A 16185-nucleotide genomic window follows, 5' to 3' on the forward strand; every position below is an offset into this window, starting at 1 on the left:
TTCTGAACACTCTATATCTTGATACAGTGTAACTTTAGCTTATAAATTTTACCTGCTGTGTAAATGTCATAATTTATCAATCCATTTTCCTTTTAGTAGGCATTGGATTGTTCATAATTTTTTACTGTTTCAGAATGTGGCAGTAAATATTCTTATACCTGCCTTCCATGTAGAGAAGTTTCTCTAGGGTATATGCCCAGGAGTAGAAAAGCTGAGAAGTAGGGTAAAGGCATCTTCAGCCTTAAAATATTGTTAATTGTTCTCCTAATGGTTGTACTTATTTACCTACCCATCTGCAAGGTGTGAGAGCCCTATTTCTCGGTTTTCATCAAAACTTGACATTTTCAGGCATTTTATTTTTTGTCACATGGAGAGCTAGGAAATGCCTTGTAGTTTCAAACATTTATAATCCCCAGAGTTCTAGGCAGCTTGAGTTAGTTGGCATGTTTTTTGATATTTCAGGTTTCTGGGAATTACCTGTGATATCCTTTACTCATTTTCTATTGGGTTATCTGCCTTTTTACTTGAATAAATGCTCTTTGCACAGTATTTGTTAATACTTTTGAGTTTTCTGTGTTTCAAGTACTTTATGTCAGTCGATAGCTAATCTTCTCTACTCTTGGGTCATAAAGATCCTTTACTTTTATCTGAAATTTTAAAGCTTTGCTTTGTACATTTAAGTCTTTAATCTGTGTGGAATTTCCTTTTGTGTACAATATGAGGTAGAGATCTAATTTTATTTTCTTTTTCATGTAGATAACCAGTTGTGCCAGCACTGCCCTTTTGTCCTTGATTTATAATGCCACCCCTGATATACCGAGACTTGTCTATGTGCACGAGTCTGTTTCTATACTCTGCAATCTGCTCTATTGGTCTGTTTGCCCCAGTTAGTATTACAAATACTATCTGGTAAAACACATCTTATTGTGACTTTTTTCAAAACTGTGTGGATTATTCTTGATGATTCACTCTTCAAGATAAATTATATGATTGGCTTGTCAAATTTCATGAAATTCTGTCTTACAATTTTGATTGACATAACATTTTATTTATTTATTTTTAAATGTTGAGAGAGAGAGCGAGTGCACAGGCAGGGGAGGGGCAGAGAGGGAGAGGGAGAATCCCAGGCAGGCTTTGCACTGTCAGTGCAGAGCCCATTGCAGAACCTGATCCCATGAACTCTGAGATCATGACCTGAGCCGAAATTAAGAGTCAGTCGCTTAACTGACTGAGCCACCCAGGCGCCCCATCATAACATTGTATTTGTAGATTACTTGGGAGAGAATTGACTATCAATTCATGAACATGGTATATCTCCTTTATTCAGGTCTTCCACAGTGACCTCTCAGTAATGTTTCATAATTTTTCCCAAAAGGTATTGGACATCTTTTATTAAATTTATTCCTAGGTATGTTTTCTTTTGTGAATAGTATTATTTTTCTAATTGATTATTTCTGGGATATAGAAGCACTACCCGCCCCCCCCCCAGGAGCTGTTATTCTCTCCTTTTCCAGTAGATGGCAATAAAATACATTAAGATTTCATTATTAGAAATCTATTTTCTTTTAAGTAGTGTCTTGTTTTTGTTTTCACTGAAATTATTTGTTTTAAAGGTATTCTGAAGTATTTCTAAATTGTTTCCCTTTGTTCCATTTAGGAGGATAAAAAGAAGCGAGATCGGGACCGTGTGGAGAATGAGACAGAGAAAGATCTCCAGTGCCAGGCCCCTGTAAGATTAGACTTGCCTCCTGAGAAGCCTCTCACAAGCTCTTTAGCCAAACAAGAAGGTTGGAATAAGTCTGAATTAACTTACTTGAATGAGGAAGCTGAAATTATTTTAAGGGTTGTAGCCTGGGAAGGTGACTGGGTTTTAGCTTTTAAGATTAAAAGCTGTATAATTGAATTTTTTTTTTTAAGTTTTCTATTTTCTGTCACTGCATAAGAGCTTTAAAGTAGCTTCCATTTTGAATTGATACTCTAGTACTTCAATATATTTGTAAGATAAATGAAATTTCTGTATGAGACATTTAATGATGAGTATGAGGTAAGTCATATGGAAAGAAATCAGCTGAACAATACTCTTTAGAATCTTCCTTTTGAAAACACTCTTTTCCTTTCTCCTTTACTTTAGAAGTAGAACAGACACCCCTTCAAGAAGCTTTGAATCAACTGATGAGACAATTACAGAGGTAAATGTTCTTTCCAACATTTTTTAACTTGGAAATTAAAATGAGAAATATAGGATCCAAACCACTTCTCTATTTTTGATTATTTAAAGCCACATTTTTGTGGCCTAAATCCAAATGTACTTGATTTTAAAGTGGATGATAAATATTTTGCCTGGCAATAGAAAGTACTTTAAGAAGCTGACTTTTAAATGTTCTCCTTTGGTTTGTTTTAACTGGCAACCTGAAGAGTGTTACATAATATTCTTAATGGCAAATTTCTCTTTAAACTAACTTCTGATGTTGAAGCTTTAAACCAGGAATAAATAATACAGATATAATACAGATATTTTCACTTTGCTAATAAATGAAAATACCTTCTGTATATTTGTTTAATGCTTATCATGCTGTGAATATTCAACAATTATTAAGTCTGGGAGAAGAAACTAAGTAGGATTTGTGGCCCTCTCTTAAATGCAAAATTTTGTTCTAAAAAATTCAGTATCTAGATTAAACCAATGTTAAGTTCTTAAAGAGGAAAAGAATAACTCAGTCTTCATTAAAATACTTATTTTTGCTACTTTTCTTTACTCAGAATTTGAGTTTTCAACCCAAAGACATTTATATTATTTGCAGAGGATTCGTGGGTATAGGCCATGCATTCTAATACTGAATTTTCTTCTCACTCTGTTATACTTCTGTGTCAACCCCAGAACATAATATAAATCATTTTGTAAGTGAAAGCCTCTAGTGCTATCTGTATTCAACACCTGTTCAGCTTTGCAGTTAAGATCAGAAGTTAGTGGCCTCACTCCCTTTTTGGTGTTACAGAGTAATTGAGAAATACACTTGAATAAGTCATTCACTGTTTGTCCCAAAAATATGAACAGGTAAGCATTAGGTATTCCAACTCTATTGGAATGCTCGACTATGAAGTGTTGGGGCTGCCTTTTAAATTTTTCTTCTTATGACATGATCAGGATGTAGGCTAATGAAATCTTTTAAGTAGATTTCTTAAAAGAAATCTACTTAACAAGGTCTCTCTTAGTCCAAGGATATTCACATTTCTCAGAACACTTTGGGAATTAGAACCCAGAGCCGCATTTTTTGAATAGTCTGTAGAGATCCGTTATCCTTAAGACTCAGCACAAATGCTGGTAAATAATGTAATTGATTAGGACCATATTAAAATGACTGATTTTAGGGGGTGTAGGTAATTTGCTCTGAAGAGGTCCTCCAGAGATGATTAGTGTTGTTATTCATAGTAACTACTGTGGACAGCACACAGCTGTATGTAGCAGTTCCAGACTGAGTATTTTTGCTTATTCTTTATTTTTTAATCTCCTTGCTTAGGCATCCTGCTAGAGAAGAACAAATATCTAAGGTTATATTCCAGCTCTTATCTTTTATCACATTTATGATCTAGAACAAATGATTTGCCCTCTGAGCCTTAGTTTTCTCATTTCTAACTGAGGATACCACCACCTGTGTGGCTTTTATAAAGATTTCATATAAAATAAATCAAGTACTTATCAATGGGTCTGCATGTGGTAAATACATATTAAAAGTTGCTGCTTTTATTATTGTTTAAACCATTTTTATTAATATAAGTATTTGCAGTATGAAAACTTTGGTATGCCAAATTGCCAGAGGAAAAAAAATCAGTCTAATGACCTAATTGTAGAGCAATGATTCTCAACCCTGTCACTACTGGAGTTACCAATGCCAAATATTCCAACACTAGTAGGAATAGTCAATCATACAAGTATCAATGTCTGCACCAGCCCTCCTTCCCAAAAGATTCTGTCCTGGGTCTAGGCTGAGCCTCCTCCTCCCCTCCCTACCCCCCAACTAGAATTTTTTTTTTTAAGGCTCCTCTATTGGTTCTGATGCACAAGCCAGAATTGAAAACCTGTGATAGAAAACACTGGTTCTTAAGTTTGGGGGTAATTTGAGGACCTTTTTAGTATCAGGTTTTTGAGTTCTCCCCTGTAGATGAAATAGAAGTTGGATCCATTGATTAAGAAAATATACATATTTTACATAGATGTATTAATCCTGTGGCCCCCCAAGAGTCCAAGCTTATAGTTATAAATCAGCATGGAAGATTGCAGATGTGCATTTATAGTTACTATTTCTGCCTTTTCCCCTATGGTTGATAAAAGTACATAGGGTTTATGTCCCAGAGGCCAAGACACTGGTCAGTTAGTCTGGATTTTTTATTTTGTTTCATTTTTCCCTATGTGGGAGGTGCTACCAACTAATTAGATATGTATATCTTAAAAGATTCTCCGTCTTAAAGGTACAACTAGTATGTAAAACATCTTCACCTTGTTATTAGTTGTTAGTCTTTGAAATCATTCTTTCACTTTTCAGTGAAAAGTATGTTAGCATACTACACATTCTTTTTACATCTGAAAGTTTTCCTGTGACTTCTCCTAGACCAATAGATTTGTTTGTAGTAGAAATAAGATTGCTCTTTGCGTATCTTCACAGAAAAGACCCAAGTGCTTTCTTTTCATTTCCTGTGACTGATTTTATTGCTCCCGGCTACTCCATGATCATTAAGCATCCAATGGATTTTAGCACCATGAAAGAAAAGATTAAGAACAATGATTACCAGTCCATAGAAGAACTGAAGGTAACTGTAGTTATTTATGTCGTGATTGGAAAATAGACGAACTTAGGATACAAAGTAACATGTCTGTTCAATTGAGAGTCTTGGATACTGTATGTACAAAATCTTGGTAGAAATCTACATGTTTGGTATTAGGAAACTTTCTAATTGACCTTTTATTTTGCAGAGAATTAAGTTTACTTTAATATCCAAAATCTTTGTATTTTTTTGTCTCAGAGCTTGTTGATAGGCAACCAGGCAAACTAAGCCATCTGCTATCTTTTATTATTTTGGGACATTTTTAGAAAAATTTTGAATTTCATATGTTCTACAATATATATTCTCAACCTTTAAAATGAAAAAGTATCTGATTTTTAAATTCAGACTAGTGCAGATAAAATTGATACTTAAATTTGTGGCAGAGTAGTTTCCTTTTCTGTTTCTAGTCATGTCTCTCAAATAGAGGATAAGTTGGCCTGTCCAGAGAATAGTCAACAAAAGTTTAATTACATGTTCTAATTTGATGAAAGTCAGTTGCTTTCTGAGTTCAGTTTGGCTAGACTTATTGAGCATATTTTCTTCAAAAGAGAAGAAGGAGATTAAAAACTTTAAAAGTGAAGGGGCGCCTGGATGATTCAGTTGGTAAGCTTCCGACTCTTGATTTTGTCTCGGGTCATGATCTCATGGTTCGTGGGTTCAAGCCCCACATCAGTCTCTGTGCTGGCAGCAAGGAGCCTGCTTGGGATTCTCTCTCTCTTTTCTTCTTTCCCTCTCTGCTCTTCACTTGCTCACTCTCGAAATATGTAAATAAACTTAAAAAAATAAAAATAGGGGCGCCTGGGTGGCGCAGTCGGTTAAGCGTCCGACTTCAGCCAGGTCACGATCTCGCGGTCCGTGAGTTCGAGCCCCGCGTCAGGCTCTGGGCTGATGGCTCAGAGCCTGGAGCCTGTTTCCGATTCTGTGTCTCCCTCTCTCTCTGCCCCTCCCCCGTTCATGCTCTGTCTCTCTCTGTCCCAAAAATAAATAAACGTTGAAAAAAAAAAATAAAAAAAAAATAAAAAAAATAAAAATAAAGAAGCTATAAGCCACCAGGATGATGTGTGTGTCTCATGTTACAATGGGAGTGTTTTCCATCTTTATTTTTTTTTTTTTTTAATTTTTTTTTTCAACGTTTATTTTATTTTTGGGACAGAGAGAGACAGAGCATGAACGGGGGAGGGGCAGAGAGAGAGGGAGACACAGAATCGGAAACAGGCTCCAGGCTCTGAGCCATCAGCCCAGAGCCTGACGCGGGGCTCGAACTCACGGACCGTGAGATCGTGACCTGGCTGAAGTCGGACGCTCAACCGACTGCGCCACCCAGGCGCCCCTGTTTTCCATCTTTAAATAGCCTTGGCATATGTTGATTTCAATGGTAAATTTTTCATTTTGATCCTCAAAAGGAACCACGTGGTTTTTGAAATTTTCTGTGTCAGACCACCACAAACTGAACTGGTTTAGATAATATCTATTTTGCCTTTATTTTTTCTGCATGAACGTTGTAGTATTCACCTGACCTAAATACTAGACTCTAGTCAGTTACAGATATCTTTACCTTTTCCTTTTTTCATCCACGTATCAGTTGAGATTTATGAATAAAACCAGCATTTAATTCTATCTTCGCTATCCATTTGACTACATAGATAACATTCCACTTACTCTGAAAAAACTGAATTACGTTCAGAGAAATGGAAGCTTTCCCAACTTTTCATCTGGTGAAAATTAAACTAGAACAGTTTATTTCAGCATATTTCTGACCTTCTTATTGCTTAATGGGAAAAAATTTCACAGGTTTTTTTTTTCTTTTTGTGAATAGTTTTCTTCTGATCTTTCTCTTATGATGACAGGAGACCATAGAAATGGGCCCCCTAAGTGTTTTTGCACAAATGATTAAGATTTGTCATAAGTGGAATGAACTAATATTTTCAGCGTTTTAGAGTTTTCTACATGAGTATGTTTTCTTTTGGGGAAAAATCCAGTAGTCCAATGTAATATTAATTAGCTTATTCAGCTCATTAGTCTGTTCAAGTTGGGTTTTTGATTTTTTTTTGTAATTATATGGAAAGTATGCAGAAAGGTCATTCAGCTTTTTGAATGACCAAGTGCCATTACCCCGAAGTCCAATAAAGCCTAGCACATGACACTGAAGATCATGGAATCTACAAATGCCTTATCAGATCCAGTACTCTCTTGCCAGTTATAGGCCCAGTGGTCGTTTAGTATAAGTAATAGCCATCTGATGTCCTCCCTCATTCGCCTTGTTTCCCAAAATATATATTTAGTAATTCTTTGTTTTTTTAATGTTTATTTATTTTTGAGAAAGAGACAGAGCACAAGCAGGGGAGGAGCAGAGAGAGAGGGAGACACAGAATCCAAAGCAGGCCTCAGGCTCTGAGCTGTCAGCACAGAGCCCAATGTGGGGCTTGAATCCATGAGCTGTGAGATCATGACCAGAGCCAAAGTCGGGTGCTTACCACCCAGGCACTCCCTATATTTAATGATTCTTAATGGAATAGAAGTTTTTCCTACTGTCTGTAACAAGGGTCCTTAACCTGGCGTCCCCCGGATGGAAGCCACAGATAAGCCTTTAAGGGGAACCTACTAAAATGACATGAACAATTTAGTGTTCAACTTGGTGTGCATATATATGCTTGAGGAATGGATCCATGGCTTTCATCACATTCTTAAAGATCTGGGATGTAGCAAAATTCTGAACTGATAAGAGACTTGGCCAGACACTGAGGATCCAATTTAAATCCAGTTTAAATTTAACACCAAATTTCTTGGGACCCTTGAGTCTATCTTCTCACATGCTTTCAAATAATACTAAATCTACCTGTTTTTATCCCCTGTAAGTATTCTAAGCTGTCATCGCTAGTTATTAAATAGTGAGATTTGAATATTTGGTTTGAATTTAGAGGAAGAGAGTTTGTTTAGAGGGATTCTTTTTTGTTGGGTTTTTACCATTTTAACTCAGTAAGGCCTTGGTATAATCACTGTCACATTTATACAAAGTAAAAAATTACTTGACCATGAAAACATGCAGTGGAATTGAGCTCTCCAGCACATGTAGGTACTTTGAAATTTAACCCAAAAGTACAGTTTTGATAATTTGGCTATTCTAGTTACATGTTTCAACTCCTCGAGATTGTATGGTTTGTGGCACATCGGCATGGTTTTGCAGCATTCTGCAAGTTATGTTTAGCTTACGATAGTACCCAAATATTAACATTAGTGTAAATGTGTTAGTGTTTTTGATCAGTTAATTTGAATTTCTAAGAAATATTGTGATAATTTAGCCCTGTCCCAGTTTTCATCAGGATTTGAAATTATTTAATTCATAAACGGAAACTTACGATGTTTGTTTTAAAACTAAGAGTAGTATTTTTTAATTACATGAACTCAGTTAAGATTATTCTATTAAATGGAAGTATTTTCTTCTAATTCTTTTTCTGTGTAGTTAGATTATAGTGAAGAAACCCATTTAAAAATTTCATCTTGGGGGCCACCTGGGTGGTTCAGTCGGTTGAGCATCCAACTCTTGATTTGGGCTCAGGTCGTGATCCTAGGGCTGTGGGATCAAGGCCCTCATCAGGCGCTGCACAGAGCGTGAGGCCTGCTTAAGATTCTCTTTCTGCCCCACTCCTTGGCTCTCATGTTCACTCACTTGCTCCCTTTTTCTAAAATAAATAAATAAATAAAAATTTCATCTTGGGATCTAAAGGTTCATGTAATTAATTACAAAATGTCTAAGAATTTAGAAAGAAATGTATAATATTTAAATTAATTTAGCAGTATTTGTTAGTGAATCTTAAAACTTAGTAAATTGTTACTAATGTTGTAAAGAGTGAAAGAAAGGTTTTTTGTTGGTTTTATCTTTTTTAATTTTTCAAAGGCCTATATGATTTCAAACAGGATGCTTTGTTTTGTTTTAAATGCATTTTTCTTCTTAATATTCTCTCTCCAGGATAACTTCAAACTAATGTGTACTAATGCTATGATTTACAACAAACCCGAGACCATTTATTATAAAGCTGCAAAGAAGCTATTGCACTCAGGGATGAAAATTCTCAGCCAGGTAAAGGAAATTCTTTGTCATAAATAATAACATAAAATCTATATACCTTTGTTTTTTGGTTAGAGTTGATAGAGATCCAGTCCAGTACAGTACTAGTTTTACAGGCAGATTTTATTAAAGTAGGAAATACTAAAGGGAAAAAGTTTGCACATAAAGAAGAAAATTAAAGCAGGGAAGTTCTCATTTGGAATTGATGCAAATAAATACTGGCATTCACTACTAATTATTTATTTTAGAGGCTATTGAATTGGTAGTCACCAGATTTATATTTGCTATGAAAGAAACATCACCCTGAATTCCAGGGTAAGATTGATTAGATGAATTATGAGAGCTTTTAGGAGAAAAGCTGTCTACTTCCCTTTGTACCGATGGACCCTGATGCTTTGGTGAGGCACAGGAACTCCTTGCAGTAGAAAGAAACAAAATTTCAACGAGCAGTAACTTGCTGGTTGCCACCTCCCCACAGGAGCACTGTCCCTTGAAAGACCACAACTGCTACATAATAAGGTGGTCAAGGTGGGAGGAACATGTGCACATGCACAGACACTTACTTCATCATCAAGCTTCATGAGAGCACATAAACATGACCGTGTGTTCAAAACAGGTTAGTGGCAGAAAATGACACGGGATGCCTCAGAGCTACGGTTTGAGGAAAGGCCTTTGGGTAAATTGAGGTGATTGCTGTGCACCTGCTGGGAGAAAAGAAGAGCTCACAAGATAAGTCGTGTTCTTTGAGGTTTTACTCCGCTCTGAATAGGGTGGGAAACTAACAGAAATGATCCTGGCACCTTACCATGGCAGGAAGTTGGAGTTCTTTGAACTTGTGGACCTCAGGCAAGGCATTAACCACGCTGGGCCTCCAGTGTTCTCGTGTGTGGAGAAGAAGGTTTCAAGAGTGATCTCCCAAGATGATTGCTAGCATTAGGGTGCCAACTCCATAAGAGCTAGAATTGGGAGGAGACCACGAGAAAGGAGAGCAAGACAGGAGAGGGATTTTGCGAAGAAGGAAACGAGTGGGTATAAGACAGGAAGAATGAGAAGGAAATCAGAATTAAGAGCTTGGGCCCAGACTCAGGAGAGTTATAGGATAGTAGGAATGAGTCATGTGTAGCCGCACATGGCTTTCCAGTTGTTGTAGTGATCATCTGTATCACACTTTTACGTTGAAAGAATTGTCGTGGTGTGCAGATATCTGAGTGTCTGTGTGCTTGGCTCTAAAAGATTTCTTGGATCCGTTTAACTGGGGAAAGAAAAACATTTGGATTGACAATTCTTGCGCGGACAGCATCAGTTCCTACCCTTTCCTAAAGACTTAAGACCCTGTAATGTAAGCCAGTTACACATCTTTGGCAAAATCTGTTTACCCCTCTTTGCAGGAAGGTTCAGAATCCAGAATGAAGCCATATTCCAGATTTAAAAATCTGCAAATGCTCGTTACTACACTTGAAGTAAAAGTGCATCCTGCAAGTGCAGTCGTTAGTCACTCCAAAACTGGATATTGAAGCTTTAGGAGAAAGTTGAATTTGCAGTATTCCAAGTAAATTTATCAACTTTCATTTCCCATTATTTTCTTTTCTTCAGATAATGTAGTTAACATAACATGCAAAAGAGTCCACTACCTCTTGAATTTTCCTGGGGATGGGATGGCTGGAAGCACAGAAAATAAACATTCTTCTCCACTTTCCCTTTTCTCTCTCTGTTGTCTTCCTTTTTTCAGATCTCTTCCTGTTGAGGAGCCCTACCCATCCTGTGTTATAGTTTCCTGTTGACTGTCCTCTCCACCCTAAGTGGGAGGGATCCTTACAACAGTGATTTTTAAACGTTTAAATTTAGACCGGAGTTAACTCTTGTAACAGCAGTGCTCCCAAGAGAGCCCAGTACACCCTTCTATGATTGATGTCTTTTAAAAGATCATTGGTTTTGAATGTTCAGTGTAAAGATTGTACATTTATCATTTTTTTTCATTTACACACAAATAGTGACTATTAGTAGACCTTTTTACTTATTTATTTTTTAGTAGTAGACATTTTTATAAAGGACACGTGTAGAATAATTTGTTTGCTCTCCTAGATAAATACTAGCATGCTGCGTGCTAGTACAAACAAAGTAATAGAGTCAAGGTTCAGGGCCTGGCTGTGCCTTCGAGATGCTGAGTGACCTCAGGAGGCAGTGTTACCTTTCTCAGCCTAGTACTTCACTCCTAGAATCATGCCTGACATGTGGGAAAGCACCAAGGATTAGCTGTCATTAATGGCAAAGAATCAAGCCCTTTTAGTCATTTAATATTGTTAAAGTGATAAGTAGTATGCTGATTGGGAGACATCTTAATTATTTTTAAAAAAGACTACTTTCAAAGGAAAATTATATTCAACTTTTTCCAGTGATTTGTGTTGAAATTTAGAAAATTTCTCTAATTCTTTTAATTCTGTGCATGTTCTGGGTTTTTTTTAATTGTTTTTAATGTTTATTTATTTTTGACAGAGAGTGAGAGACAGAGCATGAGCGGGGGAGGGGCAGAGGGAAAGGGAGACACAGAATCTGAAACAGGCTCCAGGCTCTGAGTGGTCAGCACAGAGCCCGATGCAGGGCTCGAACTCACAGACCGCGAGATCATGACCTGAGCCGAAGTCAGATTCTCAACTGACTGAGCCACCCAGGTGCCCCTGTGCATGTTATGTTTTTTAGAATTCCAAAATGTTTTTGATGTAGGTTCTCCTCTTTATAAAATCCAAGAATGGAAATAAAAAGATAAGTGAGAGCTTCATGATCTGAACACTTAACAGTGCGCCAGACTCTGATTTAGATACTAGAGAGAGATGGGTGAGAAATTACCTAAATGATATACACAAGGGAAAACACAAACGGCCAATAAAAAGTTACAGAGACAATCATACTAATATTTTTTTAAGTATGTATTAAAATAGACATATTTTTAAAACTCAAACTGGCAAATTACTTTAAATACTGTTAAATTTGGTAAGGATTCAGAGAAATTGTCAATCACTGACGTGTATATATAATGTATACACTAACATGTAATATAATGTATATTAATAAAACTATTCTGGAAAGCAGTTTGGCAGTAAATATCAAAAGCCTTAAAAATACTCATTCTTGTTGACCTAGTGTTTTCACTTCTAGGAATTTTTTTTTTAAGTATAGTTACATACAGTATCACATCTAGGCATTTATCCTAAAGAGATCTTCTTGGAGAGATTTATTTACAGTGATGTTCATGAGACTTCTATTTGTAATAGTGGAAACTTGGAGATAATCTAAATGTCTGATAGCAGGATATTAGTAAGACCATGGTACCTAAGATAAAGTTATATATATATATATATATATATATATATATATATATATATATAGTTACTGAAAACACTTTAAAGAATACTTAATGATATGGAGGTCACATGCTTGTAATTTCTTAATGAAGAAAATGCATGTTACCAAATATTCAGTGTAATGCCAATCTGCTGATATGTGTAATGCTTAGAGAAATACTGGAATAATGATAAATTAACAAGTTTTTTTTTTTTTTCTCCTCTACCTAAATCTTTGTCTACAATGAAATATATTACTTTAATAGTTTTAAGGTTACTTTAAGATAAAAGTTCAGTAAAGATAGCTAGTCCAGGGACACCTGGGTGGCTCAGTTGGTTAAGCGTCCGACTTCAGCTTAGGTCACAATCTCACGGTTCGTGAGTTCAAGCCCCGCATCGGACTCTGTGCTGATGGCTCAGAGCCTAGACCCTGCTTCAGATTCTGTGTCTCCCTTTCTCTCTGCCCCTCCCCCGCTCACACTCTGTGTCTTTCTCTCTCTCAAAAATAAACAAACATTTAAAAAAAATTTTAAATAGTCCATGTTCTTGAGGCACTCATATTCTGCACTACTAATATAGCAGAGTGTGATGAGCCAAAGCCCCTTAGGAGACACTAGAGGCCTGGACTTCATCACTGGTTCTTGACCTTAGGTGAGTCATGTAGCATTTCTGGGCTACATTGTTCTTATTCAAATGACCTCTGGTCTTCTCCAGTTCTTAGTTTCTATTATTCTGCAAAAATCTTCCCTGCCGTTGCCATGCAGCCCTAAGGAGACTGCACTCCATATTTTATCCAGGGACAGTGCTCAGTTGGAAGGCAAGAGTAGTCGCTAGAAACAAACGTGCCTCCAGAAACCTCAAGCCCTTAACCACAAAGAAAATTTCACAGCATATCAATGCAGTGGAAAATTAAGTACATGTTTCACAAAATATAAACAAGGCTTCTTTGGTTAGAAGAACATTATGCTTTCTGGGAAAGAAACTACACTAGCAACCTTTCATTCTCCTTGAAGCGTGTTGTTTTCACACGGAGTAAAATGCCAGAGTCATCAGTGATTATCCTAGGATACCAGAGTATAAGGGTTCTTAACATGTTCACATCATCTAGCTTTTGAAATACCTGATAATTCTTAAGTTTCACAAGATAAGCCATTCTGTGAAATCTAAAATTTTAACGTACTATTAAATTCTGCTTTTTAAATTTAGTACTGCAAAGAATACTTACTAGTATTTATTCATACTTTCTCTGAACGTTTTGATGATGTAGTCAGGTTGCAAAGCACTCTCTTATGTTGGAAATTAAATGATCTGAATTGAAGGAATAGACTGTATTCTGGTCACCAAACATTTCTCTTGTTATATAATTATATTTAATTGCTTTTCTTCCCTTTTAAGTGCGAACTCACATTGTGAGAAAGAAATGCATTACTTTAAAAATCAATGGCAAACATACAATGAGAATGTTCTTGAATATTTTTAGGAGAGAATTCAGAGCCTGAAGCAAAGCATAGAATTCATGGCAGACTTGCAAAAAAGTCGAAAGCAGAAGGATAGAACCGACCAGTCTCAGAGTGGGGAGGACAGCGGCTCCTGGCCGAGAGAAAGGGAAGACTCCGGAGACCCTGAAACCCGAGCCTTCAAGGGTCCCAGCAAGGAAAACAAAAAGTAAAGAATCTTCGGGATATTGAAGCTAAGCTGTCTTTTTCAGCCTAGGAAGGGGGAAGAATACTAATTCGGTGCCTGCCTTGGGAAATCCAAGTCCTGGTCCGCCCGTGGTTGGTTGGTTATGGCATGAAAGTCCATTTTGGTGATGTGATACCCTCCTCTTCTCATAAAGGCACTATATGGAATCGTTTAAACACAGTTCAGAACAATGGTTCTGAATGTATATTCTTATGAAAGTAGTTTTAAAATCAAGAAATTATCTTTAGGGACTCATTGTCAGTGAACTTATTTAAATAGAACTCTAAGAAAAAATTTGTATTCGTTACCTCATTCCATAGACAGTGATTCAGCTTACCTGTAGTTAAAGCCATTCCTAAGCAGATGGGCTGTTGCTGAGGTGCGTGCTGTCCACCAGACATCACCTGGTGGGACCAGTACCTCCCAGCAGTAGCCGGCGTGGCCGGACGCACGTGCGTGCACCCGCTCTCACCTCTCGCCAGCGGCCCTCATGCCTCGCACCTCACCATCCTCTCTGGAAGAGGGTTCTAGGGAGCGGCTTGGGATTTCTGCGGTTGCAGTGCAGAGAAAGTAAACTTGTGACATATTTTTGTTCTGTTTTTAAGATTTGTACAATTTAAATGTATTTCATTTTAAGTTTTAAAAATCAGGCTTTGAAAAGAAAATTCCATGTCTCTCCGCTTTCAAAATACGTTTGAGGTAGAATCCATTTGTGTGATGACTGTATTGAGAAAAATGTTTAAGACAAATAGCACCAGATACCGAAAGGAGGGAAGTAACCAGGGTGTCGGGTTTGCTTTACTTCGAGTGTGGCACAGGCCCTCGGCAGGCCCCTAAGGAACAAAGCCATAGTTGGTGATTGTAGTGCCATTGTCACCCTTTGAGTTGTACCCCTATTTGGAACTCATTTCAATGTTTTCACCTTATTATTTTTTTTTACTTAGTATTAATGTGTGTTTTCAGGAAAGACAAAGATATGCTTGAAGATAAATCTAAGAGCAGTAACTTAGAAAGAGAGCAGGAGCAGATTGACCGCATTGTTAAGGAATCTGGAGGAAAGCTAACCAGGCGGCTTGTTAACAGTCAGGTGATTGGACTTTTCCTTTCTTTTCACTACCTTCTGACTGGTCGTCTGAGACATGCAGTTTTCACATTGCTTGTGCACTTGTAGCCCGTGTCTGCCATAGAGTTGTTCAGTACAACACTCCGAGGAGGCAGATTTAATAACGTATTTATAAAGGACATGATTAACCTTTTTCTCTATTATTGGCTTTTAGTGAAGTTAATGTGTTCTAAACTTGGCAAATGAGCATTTATACTCTGGTCTCTTGAATTCATTGTTTAGCACGTTGCTCTTAAAACCGAATAGATTAGGGGCGCCTGGGTGGCGCAGTCGGTTAAGCGTCCGACTTCAGCCAGGTCACGATCTCGCGGTCCGTGAGTTCGAGCCCCGCGTCAGGCTCTGGGCTGATGGCTCGGAGCCTGGAGCCTGTTTCCGATTCTGTGTCTCCCTCTCTCTCTGCCCCTCCACCGTTCATGCTCTGTCTCTCTCTGTCCCAAAAATAAATAAACGTTGAAAAAAAAAAAATTGTTTTTAAAAAAAAAACCGAATAGATTAATACATAACTTCCAGCAGGTCACTTCCCTTCCCTGGTCTCCAGTATCCTCCTTTTTTTAACAGAGGGGACAAAACAGAGTGGCCTGAAGGCCCCACATAGCTCTTTAAAATTCTCATGTTTCCTTAACCTTCATTTCTGCAGCCCATTAGCACCTATGTATATGGAGCCAGGTGGGAAAGTTAATATCTAAGTGTAATGGTAGCAACTTACTATATTGGTTTGATTAAGTTTAGGGCATTGTAGTGTGATATATATACATATATATGTATGTGTACATGCATATGAATGTGGTACATATAAAACTGTTGAGGACATTTGGATACTTTGGGTCATTGCAGTGTGAATTTGAAAGGAGAAAACCAGATGGAACGACAACATTGGGGCTTCTGCATCCCGTGGATCCCATTGTAGGAGGTGAGTTCACAGGTCACACTGTGCATGAACTTGCTGTTTCGCAGGCAGTAACCTGGGTGACGTTTTAAACCAGCAGGCCTAGTGCTGTGAAATCCAACCATATTGTCAGCCACAAAGAACTTGGCTAGGCATCATGTATTTCATGCTAATAGCATGAATAGCTTTACTTCGTCTTTAAGTAGATTCTATATAGATCAAGTTTTCTTTAAACTACAAAGTCCAGGGGCGCCTGGGTGGCTTAGTC

The 16185-nt window shown here is 37.4% G+C and overlaps 1 protein-coding gene across 5 annotated transcripts in view; it reads left to right on the forward strand.

Moving 5' to 3' along the window:
* Nucleotides 1-16185, forward strand: part of BRD7 (bromodomain containing 7) — a 38613-nt gene that overhangs the window by 12003 nt on the left and 10425 nt on the right. For 4 of the 5 annotated variants that reach the window (XM_030298825.1, XM_030298826.1, XM_030298827.1 and 1 more), the window contains exons 3-9: nucleotides 1658-1787; nucleotides 2132-2189; nucleotides 4662-4806; nucleotides 8789-8899; nucleotides 13706-13890; nucleotides 14872-14995; nucleotides 15866-15941. In XM_030298825.1, the coding sequence (XP_030154685.1) occupies nucleotides 1658-1787; nucleotides 2132-2189; nucleotides 4662-4806; nucleotides 8789-8899; nucleotides 13706-13890; nucleotides 14872-14995; nucleotides 15866-15941 (829 nt within the window). The remainder of the gene's footprint in view (nucleotides 1-1657; nucleotides 1788-2131; nucleotides 2190-4661; nucleotides 4807-8788; nucleotides 8900-13705; nucleotides 13891-14871; nucleotides 14996-15865; nucleotides 15942-16185) is intronic. The other variant, XM_030298830.1, reaches the window with a different exon arrangement.

This window comes from Lynx canadensis, chromosome E2 (genome assembly GCF_007474595.2).
Source record: "Lynx canadensis isolate LIC74 chromosome E2, mLynCan4.pri.v2, whole genome shotgun sequence".
Lineage (NCBI taxonomy): Eukaryota > Metazoa > Chordata > Mammalia > Carnivora > Felidae > Lynx > Lynx canadensis.